This window comes from Gopherus evgoodei, chromosome 11, assembly GCF_007399415.2.
Source record: "Gopherus evgoodei ecotype Sinaloan lineage chromosome 11, rGopEvg1_v1.p, whole genome shotgun sequence".
NCBI classification, from domain to species: domain Eukaryota; kingdom Metazoa; phylum Chordata; order Testudines; family Testudinidae; genus Gopherus; species Gopherus evgoodei.
This window is the reverse complement of record NC_044332.1, coordinates 19,870,786-19,883,390: the sequence shown is the minus strand read 5'-3', so window position 1 is coordinate 19,883,390 and position 12,605 is coordinate 19,870,786. Positions and strand designations below refer to the sequence as shown.

At 38.2% G+C, this 12,605-nt stretch overlaps 1 protein-coding gene across 6 annotated transcripts in view; it reads left to right on the top strand.

The window, feature by feature from the left end:
* The window catches only part of ABI2 (abl interactor 2), a 139,487-nt gene that overhangs the window by 102,520 nt on the left and 24,362 nt on the right, over positions 1-12,605 (top strand). For 3 of the 6 annotated variants that reach the window (XM_030580456.1, XM_030580454.1, XM_030580459.1), the window contains 4 exons: positions 937-1,083; positions 2,197-2,321; positions 3,384-3,563; positions 6,655-6,813. In XM_030580456.1, the coding sequence (XP_030436316.1) occupies positions 937-1,083; positions 2,197-2,321; positions 3,384-3,563; positions 6,655-6,813 (611 nt within the window). The remainder of the gene's footprint in view (positions 1-936; positions 1,084-2,196; positions 2,322-3,383; positions 3,564-6,654; positions 6,814-12,605) is intronic. The other 3 variants (XM_030580458.1, XM_030580457.1, XM_030580455.1) reach the window with 2 other exon arrangements.

Below are 12,605 nucleotides of genomic sequence, written 5' to 3'. Positions count from 1 at the left end.
ATTGGACTTGGAAAAGGTTCCGAAAAAAGCAACAAAAATGATTAGGGATATGGAATGGCTGCTATCTGAGGAGAGATTAATAAGACTGGGACTTCTCATCTTGGAAAAGAGATGACTAAGGGGGGATATGATTGAGGTCTATAAAATTACGACTGGTGTGGAGAAAGTAAATAAGTGTTATTTATTCCTTCTCATAACAGAAGAACTAGGGGCCACCAAATGAAATTAATAGGCAGCAGGTTTAAAATAAACAAAAGGAAGTATTTTTTCACACAACTCACAGTCAACCTGTGGAACTCCTTGCCAGAGGATGTTGTGATGTCCAAGACTACGACAGAGTTTAAAAAAAAAACCAACAACTAGATAGGTCCATCAATGGCTATTAACCAGGAGGGGCAGAGATGGGCCTCTGTTTGCCAGAAGCTGGGAATGGGTTACAGGGGATGGAACACTTGATGATTACCTGTTCTGTTCATTCCCTCTGGGGCGCCTGGCATTGGCCACTGTCAGAAGACAGGATACTGGGCTAGATGAACATTGGTCTGACACAGTATGGCCATTCTTATGTTCATGTAATGGCTGGTCCTGAAATAGAGCTTATTGTGTTAAATTCAAAATAAGATGTTTACATGTATGCAGACTACTCTGATTTAGTAGTGGAAAGGCAAACTGACTCCTCAACTGCTCAATTCAGATCAATAAAATATGCAAAACAGAAAATTCCTGCATAGGAAAAGGGTTTGGGAAATGGAGAGCATAAATCCCATTCTCCACTCCCTGGTCATAAACTGGATTTTGCAGACGTGTGGAAAAACTGTTTTTTTGAGTCCCTTAGATTTTGCTACACATAACTGTAAGTTTACACTGGTGAAAGATCTGTGGCTGCGCTATATTCTGACTAAATTTGCTTCTGTGCATATTGCTTTTTTTGTCCAGGCGTCACTCTCCCTATCGCACACTGGAGCCTGTGCGTCCTCCAGTGGTACCAAATGACTATGTACCTAGCCCAACACGTAATATGGCTCCCTCGCAACAGAGCCCTGTTAGAACAGCTTCTGTGAATCAGAGGAATCGCACATACAGGTATTCAGCCGACTCCTGCACAGAATATGTTTGGCCTAATACAGTAATCTATACAAGATGCACTGCTGTGATTAAAATCAGACCCAGACCCTACAATAGAACCTCACTAATACACTATTGACTGGGAAACCCATTGTGCATTGATACAAGGACACAATTAAAACAAGAATATTCCATCATAAAATTTACTTCAGTTTTTCCCACAATTACACTTTAATTTTGTAAGACATAGTACTTCATAATATGCTTGTAAAATTGTGTAGTAGAAACAGTCATAGTAATATGGAACTTTGCAACATCACTATTTAACCTTTACAAAGATTTGAGGAGATTATTTTGTGTGTGCAAATTATGAGGTATGCTTATTGGAAGACTACAAATTGCTTGTGCTTCATAAGCAAAGTTTTTTGAAAAATAAAAGATCTTGAGACTTTAGGTTGAACAGTGCTAAACAGTTCTGTAAAAATGAAGTAATCATAACATATAAATGAGGAAACCACAAGCTTTGAACCCAGAGATGGACCATAGTTATGATGTATAACAGAAGATACTGTTCCCGTCTCACTGACCACTAGAAGACTTCATCAGTCCTAGGAATTGTCAGAAGTATAAGACGCCACATCAGAGCTAAAATTCTCTCTCTTGAAATGTTAAATTCTTCTTTAAAAACATTTAAGGAGGCTAGCGAATAGCTTTATACCATATCCATTCTAAAAACGAAAAAAGATGACTTTACTCAGTTCAGGAAATGTTGTTAGATTTAACCCTTCTACTCCCAACAATACTTAATGTAGAAGCATATATAGTAGAATCTTGCTAATCCACGTTTTGTAATCTGTACAAAAATGAGCTCTGTCTCTCCACTCAGCAATGATGTCATGGTAATTAGCTTTTCAAAATGCCATATATACTTGTTAGATTGCTAGTGCCAAATGAATGAACATTCTTGATCCAAACTAAATGCTTTTGTGAAAAATGATTTTTGTTATATCAACTTCAGTTCTTTGTTTCTTCCAGTCATTAGTGTGAAGTAGCAAGTTTCCACTGTATGTTTTTTATGTATTTTCTCTATGGACCAGATTATTTATGTTTTGGTGGCTTTGGTTTCTTTAGCAGCAGTGGGAGTAGTGGAGGGAGCCACCCAAGTAGTCGGAGCAGCAGTCGAGAGAACAGTGGAAGTGGAAGTGTGGGTGTACCTATTGCTGTCCCCACTCCATCTCCTCCTAGCGTCTATCCAGGTAAATAGGAATCTCACCTTCCTCTCTTTCTGTCCAAGTCCTAATGTTTTAGTTTATTTACTGTTGTGTTTACAAGACTCTGAATCTCTGAGAATTTTTTAAGCCAACTTTTCCAGAACCATACAAACTTTAACATTGTTTTGGTGCTAATAATTAAAATGTGGGTGCACTGATATTCCCTGAGTGTGGAAATGTTTGTTATGCAGATATTTTCCTGTCTGTTTGCCTTTTATGTCAATTGGTTAATCAAAACTATTGATTCATTTAAGCCAGCTGAGACAGGAGCTTTTTGACTAGATGTGACTAGATAGGACACAGCACTGTTCCAAGAAAACAGTGTGTCTCTGTCCTTTTAGCCAGATAAATGGTCTTTCATTTGCTTTCTGTTCATGTAGGCATCTAGAAATTTATTAGAAGCTTAGATTTATTTTTTAAAAAAAAGGCAAGGATGCAGTAAAGTAAATCTTCAGTATACTCATGAAAGCAGAGCAGATTATCATGGAAAAGGCAGTCCGTCAAACATAAACACATTTGGTTCACAGAAAATAGTATTTGTATTCTCCCTTCTTTTGCTCACGTAGCGTTGAGGATTTTCTGTGTGCTTCTTTCCTCATTCTTCTCAATGAAATGAAGGAAAGCATTATTTAGCATAAATTGTGTTCTGAAAAACTATTTTTCTGGGCCAAAAATTGCTATGGGAAACTGATGGCTTCCCTTTGCAATATGTTTAATTTTGTACAAAAGCTACAGAGTTCTGTGCTGCAGATTGGAGAGTAACTAACAAAGGGAGAAAGCAGTCTTTCTTAAAGTAATGACTTTCATTGAGAAGTACAGATGTTGGTTTCTACATCTGTAATTGATAGCAGACTTTCTTGATCCAGGTACCCTTATTTGCTGCATATATTGGAATGCTCTTTTAATATAAGCTTCATTTTTTTCTCATCCCCTCTTTTTGTGCTAGAACATTTAACGTTTACTGAATATCTAACACTGAATTGTCAGAAGGCTTTTCTGATCCTTGCTAACCTGATCTCTGTATTAACTTTACCTCTTTTCACATAGCCCCTGCTGGCTCAGCTGGCACTTCTCCCCTTCCTGCTACCTCTGCACCTGCTCCTTCCCCCCTTGCTCCTGCTACTGCCCCCTCCGCTGCCCCAGATGCTGCAGCTGCAGGAGCCCAGCCTCTTGCTGATGGCATCACCTCTCCAACTCCCCCTGCTGTTTCTTCCACTCCCTCAGCAGGTGAGTGTCTGCTCCATTTCATAGACAGGTGAACCAAGATGTGAACACAATCTGAGGCTTTTCAGAGATCCTTAGGAGTCATTGATCTTTATGGCTTTTATGGTTTGGTTTTATTGGATATGAGTTTAGTTGGAAAACACCTGTTCTTCCAGGAGATTCAGAGTATTAGTCCTGTAAACAACCACTATATTGTATGTTTGCAGCAGTACGGATAATGCGAGCCACCCTTACTTCTGCAATGCTGCTGGTGGTGGCTCTGCCTTCAGAGCTGGGATCCTGGCCAGCTGCTGCCACTCTCCAGCAGCAGCACAGAAGTAAGGGTAGCAGTACCGTAACCCCCCTACAATAACCTTGCAAACCCCCTCCCTACCACAACTCCTTTTTAGGTCAGGATCCCTACAATTAAAACACCATGAAATTTTTGATTTAAATAGCTGGAATCATGAAATTTATGATTTTTAAAATCCTACAACCATGAAATTGGCCAAAATGGATTGTGAATTTGGTAGGGTAGAACCATGAGGTGTCTTGGGCCAACATCTCTCCTTTCCATTAGTTGTTGCAAAAGAGGCATATGTTCTTGATTCACTACTAGTGAAATGGAAGTTTTAATACCCAAATTGAGTCATTTTCTGCCCAAAGACTTTGATCAATAGGTGATATATATTGCATGTACTCAAGCTTGCTTTCTTAACATTTATAAAGCCACTCTGCATATTTATTTTATTTCTTTAATTGCTGAAGTTTCAACCTGTTTTTTACTAAATATAATGTAAAACTAGTATGTATTGCCTTTTGTTTGATTGTGGATGTAGTATTGTTATGTAAAGATCTGTTTTATATATCAAAAATGGCTTACATGTATTTGCAGTAGCTGATTGTAATGGGTTCTGCTTCTGATCACAGAGCTGTATTAGTTCAGATGTTTAATAACTTTGGTCTACAGTCAGGCTTATTTAGAAATTTTGTAACGTGCCAGAAAAATATTCTTTTAGTGTTTAGTTAAAGGGTAAAATTAAGCATGTATCATTATTTCCTAATCTCATATATAAGAATTCTTACAATAACTGTAGAGGCACCTGAGCTGTGATGAATCTCAGTGGCAACAAATCATCATAATGTCTGAAGTATTTGTGCAGTTAGAAGATGAGACTGATCAACCAGAAGTTGGATTGATTTTCAGATTTTTATGCACTGATGTATGAAAAATGTTACAGGTCTCTAGGTCTTAAACTGCACTACTTGTGGATTTTTGATAAAACAATCAGAATTAAATAGAAGTGAAAAACTCAAGTGCTTTAATAAAAATTCAGACTATCTGATTTTTAAAAAATAATTTACTATCTTCCCTTTGTTAAGGAATAAAATAAGAGGTGCCCAGTTTCTCCTTGTATTAGCCTAGTGTTTAGATGACTTCCCTGAAATAGGATGCATGAGAATAATTTTGTTTTACAGGGTTGTGATTTTCCCCAGCCTGAAGAAACTCATTGTTTTTATCCTTTTAGGGATAAAAAGACCAATAGAAAAGCCACTAATTTTATGAAACAAAACCTATTATGTGTGATTGACTTTGAGCATATTTATTCCTTAAAATACAACAAGTACATTGTTATAAATTCTTTAAGTAAAGCAAGAATCCAGTAATTCTCAGTCTACTCTTTTGTATTTTCCAGTGGATACAGATAACAGAATTAGTGTTGAAAAGGTAAACAACATGTTGTGATATTTTGGCCAGTCCAGATATGCTAAAAAGACCACGGCTGATGCCAAGCTGGACAGACAGGAATGCAGATTCTTAATGGATAAAAAGCCGCCTGCCTTCCATTGACTCTACCTATTAGTAGCATCCGTCTCCACCTACCAGTGACTCCACCCATTCTCTTCCTCCCCTACCTTCTTACTCTTTCCTAATAGGCATACCAAGAACCTTTGTGATCTCATCACTTCCCTGTTAGCTTAAAGCTTTCATTAGCAGACTGAAATTGCACCCTAATGTTTCTAATACATAAAAAAAAGCTTTAAGCAAAGGTTTCATCAATCAGAGTGACATTCAAAAAATGAGAGAAGGACATAAATTCACTGGGTTGAGTTTTTTTTTGGGGTGGGGGGGTAACCCTTGGGTTTTTTACAATCATGAGATTCACCTGTAATGTTGTGGAGGGGGAACCATGCAAACTGAAAACTGTCTAGTTTACGTTAGTGTCAATAACGTGCTTCAGAGCTTTAATTAGAGGTAAACATATGGTAGCTTAACATCATGGTTTATGATTAGTTCATGTGTGATGACAATGAGATTCAAGTTAAATTACTAGTCTTCTAGTTGTGATTTCTGTGGTGTAGTTTAAGGTAAGCACACATTATTTACTAGATGCCTGAATCAGTTTGATATAGAAATTGTGTGTGTTGCAATGTTAACATTGGTTGGAATAGCGAGGTGGTATTGAAGGGTTGAGTCAATTAAAATTTTTCTAATACATTGGAACATTGTACTGGATTCCCTTTCCTCTGCCCAAGCTGTTTGTTCTTTTTTATTCCCCCAAAATGATCCTCCACGCATTTCCTGAGAGCTGTGGCTGTGATGCAGCTGAGATGCCTGTGGTCTTTAGTCATAGAATAGAACATCTTTGTGGTCCCTACAGATGACTTCCAGTTGAATTAGCGGGTCCATTGTGAGTGATTTGGACACTTGGCTAGCTAACAAAGAGATGAAGCATCTCTACCTGAAATTCTAGTTCAGTTTGAAAAAGACCTCCATTCATGAATATACATTTATTATGAAGCATCATATAATATTACTAACTGGAAACAGTGTCCTCCAATTCTAACATTTTAAAGCTAAAGTTCCTCATTTCTGTATTTGCTTTTGCTGGTGGTGCTAAGTATAGCAGTTGAGCAAGAGTTATTTTTCCTTGTGTCAGTATTCTGCAAAGTTCAGCTGATCTGGCAACTGAACAAAATGCTCTTAAGATGCAGACTTACTGTTTCCTATCCCTCCCCCAATTCAATCCTTGGAATAAGTCTTGAATGTAGGCATTAAAAAGCCAGATTTCAATCTTTTCTCTCTGCTAACACATCTTTCTTTCTAACCTAGGTCACCCTGTTCAGTTCTACAGCATGAACAGACCTGCCTCCCGGCATACACCCCCAACAATAGGGGGCTCTTTGCCATACAGGCGCCCTCCTTCCATCACTTCGCAAACGAGCCTTCAGAACCAGATGAATGGAGGGCCTTTTTATAGCCAGAACCCAGGTAAGAGGGTTACTTCAGTATATCCAATCCAAAACACCAACGGGTTCATAACTTCAAAGCAGTGAAGTCTGTTTGAGACTTCAAACAGTAGATTTTGTGAGCTGCTTTAGGTGGTTTCTAAAACAGTATTGGTAGCCCTGGTAAGCCTATTGTCCACATATAAGATGTTCGGTTCCCATTAATGCAAACAGCCTACAATAGTTTATTTTTAATTGAAGTGAGTTTGTAAAACAAGTGTCTGACTTGACAAGACTGTGTGGGGAGGCATTACACACAATCCCCGTTACACGGCACATCCGGTGAATCTCATTCTTGATCTGCAGTACCCCTGTTGTTCCAATCCTGGTGTGGGTTGAGTGTTTGATCTTTCATGAACTATTTGAATCCTGGGTCCCCATTACTTCCGCTTGGAGACTTATGTTTCTCTCCTGAATAATGGTCAGTCTAGGAGGCGGGCCTTCCTCTTGGAGTGTGTTTTGTCAGGCATCTAGGGTCAGGATGCCATTGGTGCTAGATATGGCAGGTAAGAGGACCTCTGACACAGGAGTCAAGTTTCATATATGCCGGTTTAGTCTAACTGGTGACCCTTCTCTAAAAGTAGAAGGTTGAATTCTTATCTGCTCAATTTTGAGGCTTAACAAGAAGTGACATGTTCTGTATCTGAGTAGGTAAGTGCTGGCCATTCATATAACCAGACCTCTTGCCCACATTTCTGATTAGAGAGGGGAAGATGTTTAGCTTCAGAACAGATTTTCCTTTATACAGAAGATGCAGAGAGATTCAATAGGAATGTTTGACGATTATTGATTTTCAAATTTCTTATACTTAAGCTAGATATGTGCAAGTGGTGCAATGATGCTATTCTACAGTTCTGCAGTTTTAAATTGTATATTTACCTTGAAATTATGCCCAGATTCCAGCATCTGGCCTAAGGGATTTGATCAAACTCAAACATATCATTTTATCTCTAGTTGCTAGCTAGCCTCAAAGAGATATTTATTTGAATCCAGGAGGACGAGGTAGTAATGGTGTGTGGGGGAGTGAAGATGCATGACTAAATTATACTATCTGCTTGAGTTATAGTATTTGTAGTGTACATTTATAGGCATGTTGAAGGGTGAAAAAAGATAGAGGGAGAAGGAAAAGGAAACAGCGTGAGATACAACTAAAAAGAAATGCCTTCTGAAGTAAAGAGGATTTTCAGTATATCTAGAGTGTTCTTGACCACTGTTCTGTATTTCTGTTTTTAATGAAACGTCCTTTGGAAGTTACCACTATTGTATTGTAAAAGATGCCAGATATTCTGTAAATAAATTATGTAACCATAATTCAGTCTGTTTACCCGAGAAGAAAGTAATGATTAAGAGGATTATTCACTTGAACTATAAATCACAAAGAAAATACTTCCATGGCAGGGATACTTGGCACAGCATAAATAAGGAGATGCAGCAGAAGATGTTTCTAAATCAATGACCAGGCAGAATGTGGAATCTTAGTTGTATTCAGAGGGGTATTAAGGCAGGATCTGTGTATCTGGACTCCCAGGAAGGGAAGGGGAGCCTTTGGACTCGCAAAGTTAGAATCCATGAGTGGAACATATGACGAGTGGGAGCTGTGGTCTCCATTCGTAGAAGGAGGAAGCATTGGCAGGATGGGAGATCATAGCTGCTGCTTAGCCCTACTGTAGGGTGAGGGAAAGAACAGATCTTAAAGTTTGGGGAGACCAGTGGAGGGGTGGTGGTGAAGGAAAGGCCTTTGGAGATTATCAGGATAGAAGAAGCAGGGATGTCAGATCAGGTTCATCCCATTTAATATGTGGCATTTTTTTTTTCAAGAAAGCAGTACTGTTTTTTTTTCTCATATTGTGTGGATTTTGTGCAGGGGATATTGATGCATTTTCCCTCTGCTATGTTTTATATGCTTTCAGCATGAATTTTTTTTTCTTTTCCTTTTTGGATAGCAGTACTAAGGCTATTTAACTTTTATGCTGCAGTGGTGAGGCTGTTTTTTGGAAGGCTGTGGGGATGTAAGCATGCCTTTTATATAAATATGACTAAAACTGGGTTCTGAAGAACTACTACCAATTGCAAATTACTGTTGAGGATAAAGAGGATTTTATGACAGTCTTTCATTGCGGGAAAGAAGGAGAACTGAGTAAAAGATGGCACCTAGATTAAACTCACTTAGCTTATCACTGAAATGCAATTGCTTCTGGGATGAGACAGCAGTGCTTAGTAATACTCAGTAATATTGTCCAACAGTTATATTTAGTGAAGTATACCATGCCCAAATGCAAGTAAAGGGAGGAATTCAGATAAAACAAAATTAGCTGAGTTAGAGTATGTACAGAGTGCTGGTATTAACATCCCTAGCCTTTTCATAGATTCCAAGATCAGAGAGGATCCGTGAGATTGTCACAGTTCAGGGAAACTGCACTTGTATTCCCCCTTTGTGTCCAGCAAGGGCACCCCCTCTAGACGCCAGGCTCCTCAGACAAATCTATATGCCTGCTGATAAGAGGGGGAGGGATAGCTCTGTGGTTTGAGCATTAGCCTGCTAAACCCAGGGCTGTGAGTTCAATCCTTGAGGGGGCCATTTGGGGACTGGTTCTGCTTTGATCATGGGTTGGACTAGATGATCTCCTGAGGTCCCTTCCAACCCTAATAATCTATTTAAAAAAAAAAAAGAAGAACCAGAAAACACCCCAACTCCAGGAAGGACTCTGGCAGTTGATGAGTTCTTCAGACACCACGAAGGGATTTTTTCTGTGAGTAGAAGTCCAAAACAGCTGTTAGCTCAGAACAAGACCCCCACCCCCGAATCTGAGTCACTTCAAAGACCCAAACTGTATAAAGATCTGCAGAGACCCTGAATAGGTGATGAGCCAGACAACGGTCCCCTCTTCCAGGTGAAGTTTCAGAAGGTTGGATCTTTGCATAACCAGAGATGGTGGGAACTCCACTTAACTTTGTTTGCCTGGTGCATTGTTTAAAATAGTCCTTTTAAGCACATAACACTTCCCAAGGTTTCACTGGCCACATCTCCCCCTAGAGAAGTGACACAATCCCACAAGAATACATACAGTTCTCGTTTTTAATACAACAAATTCCTAAAATGCTTAAACTTCATTGAATTAATTTTAATTTAATTCAGTAAGGTTTGTCCTGGATATTGCAGGAAATTGCCACATCTATCACAGTGATTATCTACAAAAAGAACAGGAGTACTTGTGGCACCTTAGAGACTAAAAAGGTTATTTGAGCATAAACTTTCTTACTCTAATCAAGTCACCCCTTAGATGAGATGAGCTCCTTGGGTCTGTCACTATAAGGCAGGTTTTCTAATCCCTTAATCATTCTCAAGGCTCATCTCTGAACCCATTGCAAAATTCTTCTTGAACTGTGGTCACCACAAGAGACAGTATCCAGCAGTGGTTGCACCAGCTCCAGATACATAATAAATTAATCTCTCTACTCTTACTCTTGGTTCCCTTGTTTATGCCTCCCAGAATCACATTAGTCCTTTTGGTCACAGCATCGTACTGGGCGCTTATGTTCAGCTGATTATCCACTCTGACCCCCAAATCTTTTTCAGAGTTATTTCTTCCTAGGCAAGAGTCCCCCATCCTGTAAGTATGGCCTGCTTTGTTCCTAGATGTGAACATTTACATTTAACTGTATTAATAAGCATATTGTTTGCTTGCATCCAGTTTATCACACAATCCAGATTGCTCTGTATTAATGACCTGGCCTTTTCAAGATTTTGATTCCTCCCTCCCCCATTTGTGGGTCATCTGCAGACTTTTTCAGTGATGATTTTGTTTTCTTCCAGGTCACTGATTAAAAAAATTAGGGCCCAAAACAGATCTTTCTAAAACTCCACTAGAAACAGGCCTGCTCAATGATTACTGCCCATTTACAATTACATTGAGACCTATCAGTTAGCCAAGTTTTTGATCCATTCAATGTGTGCCCTGTTAATTTTATATTTTTATTTTTTTAATAAAAATAGTCATGGGTACCAAGTCAAACATCTTACCGAAGGCTACGTGTATTACATCAACACTAATATTTTTATAAAACTTGTCATCTCATTAAAAAAATTTAGTTAGTTTGGTAGGATCTGTTTTTCATAAACTCATGGTGTTTGGCATTAAGTAATTGCTTTTCTTTATGTCTTTATTAGTTGAGTCCCTGATCAGCAACTCCATTATCTTGCCTGAAATTGATATCAGACTGACAGGCCTATAATTACCTAGGTCATCCGATTGAGCATTGGCCTGCCAAACTCAGCATTGTGAGTTCAATCTTTGAGAGGGCCATTTAGAGAACTGGGATAAAAATCTATCTGGCAATTGGTTCTGCTTTGAGCAGGAGGTTGGACTAGATGACCTCCTGAGGTCCCTTCCAACCCTGATATTCTGTGATTCTTTTAAAACACTGGAATAACATTAGCTTTCTTCCAGTCTTCTGGAACTATCCCAGTGTTCCAAGTCTTATTGAAAAATCAACTTAATGGTTCAGCAAACTCCTTGGCCTGCTGTCTTAAAACTCTTGGATGCAAGTTATCTGGATGTGCTAATTTAAAAATATGTAACTTTAGTAGTTGCTGTTTAACTTAATTCAACTAGTATCTCAGAAGGATAAGTGTTATGATGAGTCTACATCTGGTTTTTTTTTTTTTCAAATAATGTAAAGAAATATTTTTTGAAAATTTGGCTGTCTTTTCTGAAATTTTATTGATGATTCTATCATTTTTTGTGTGGTAGTGGACCAATACCATTGTTAGGATACCTTTTGTTCCTAATATACTTTAAAAACCTTACTGGCTATAGATTTCTCCTTGTGTCCTTTTGCTTCCCTTATCAAATTTCTACAACTCCTTGGCTTCTGATTTGTATTTGTTACTATCAACTTGCCCATTCTTCTGTTCTCTCTATTTTTATAGCTGTCTTTACTTCTTCCCTAAACCAGGCTGGTTTTTTAAACCAGCATGGTAGTCTTCCTTGATTGTGGCTTTTTGGGTATCTACTAAAGTGTTTTTAATGTCTCCCAATTAGTATTCACATTTTTTTTTATTAAATTCTTCTCCTGGCTGATTTGGCTCATGATTGTTTTCAGCTTTCTGGCTCTTTTAAAGGACCAAGTAGTCTGATTTAGACTTTATTCTTTTTGGACATTATAAATGTGATCAAATCATGATAACTTGTACCTAAGGTATCATTAAAGAGTTGCTGATCACAGAAATAAAAATTGTGTGTCAAGACTAATCTTATGAAGTACAGCAGGCTCTTTAGTGATCACAAATAGCCAGGACCTCTGTTTGACATCTCCACTAAAAGATATTGACTGACAATCCATAGCAACCCTTTCAAAATATTAACTAACCCATTTTAAATATCAGTTGCAAAATAAAAAGTGTAGACATGCTACGTTAAAGAATGCCAAGTTTCTTTACAAAATAAAATTATTATCTTAATACTGTCCTACTTTTAACACACCAATGTTTTGTACAGGTCATACATATACTCAGATTTTTAGCCCTTTATTTTAATGAGAACGCTGTACTTACTTTTTAAAGGAAGTTAATAAGGATGATGGAGAAATGATCTTAGATAGTTAAATATTTTTCCTCTGCCTTCAAACAAAACTATTTAAATTGTTCATTCCCCGCCACCCCCTCAAATTTATATTTCCTCTACAGTTAATTCTCTTGAGGGAATTTTAAAGTGAGTCTAGGCCCCTGAAAATAAAAGTTTAGAAGAGAAGTACTGAAGGTTCCCTCATCTTCCA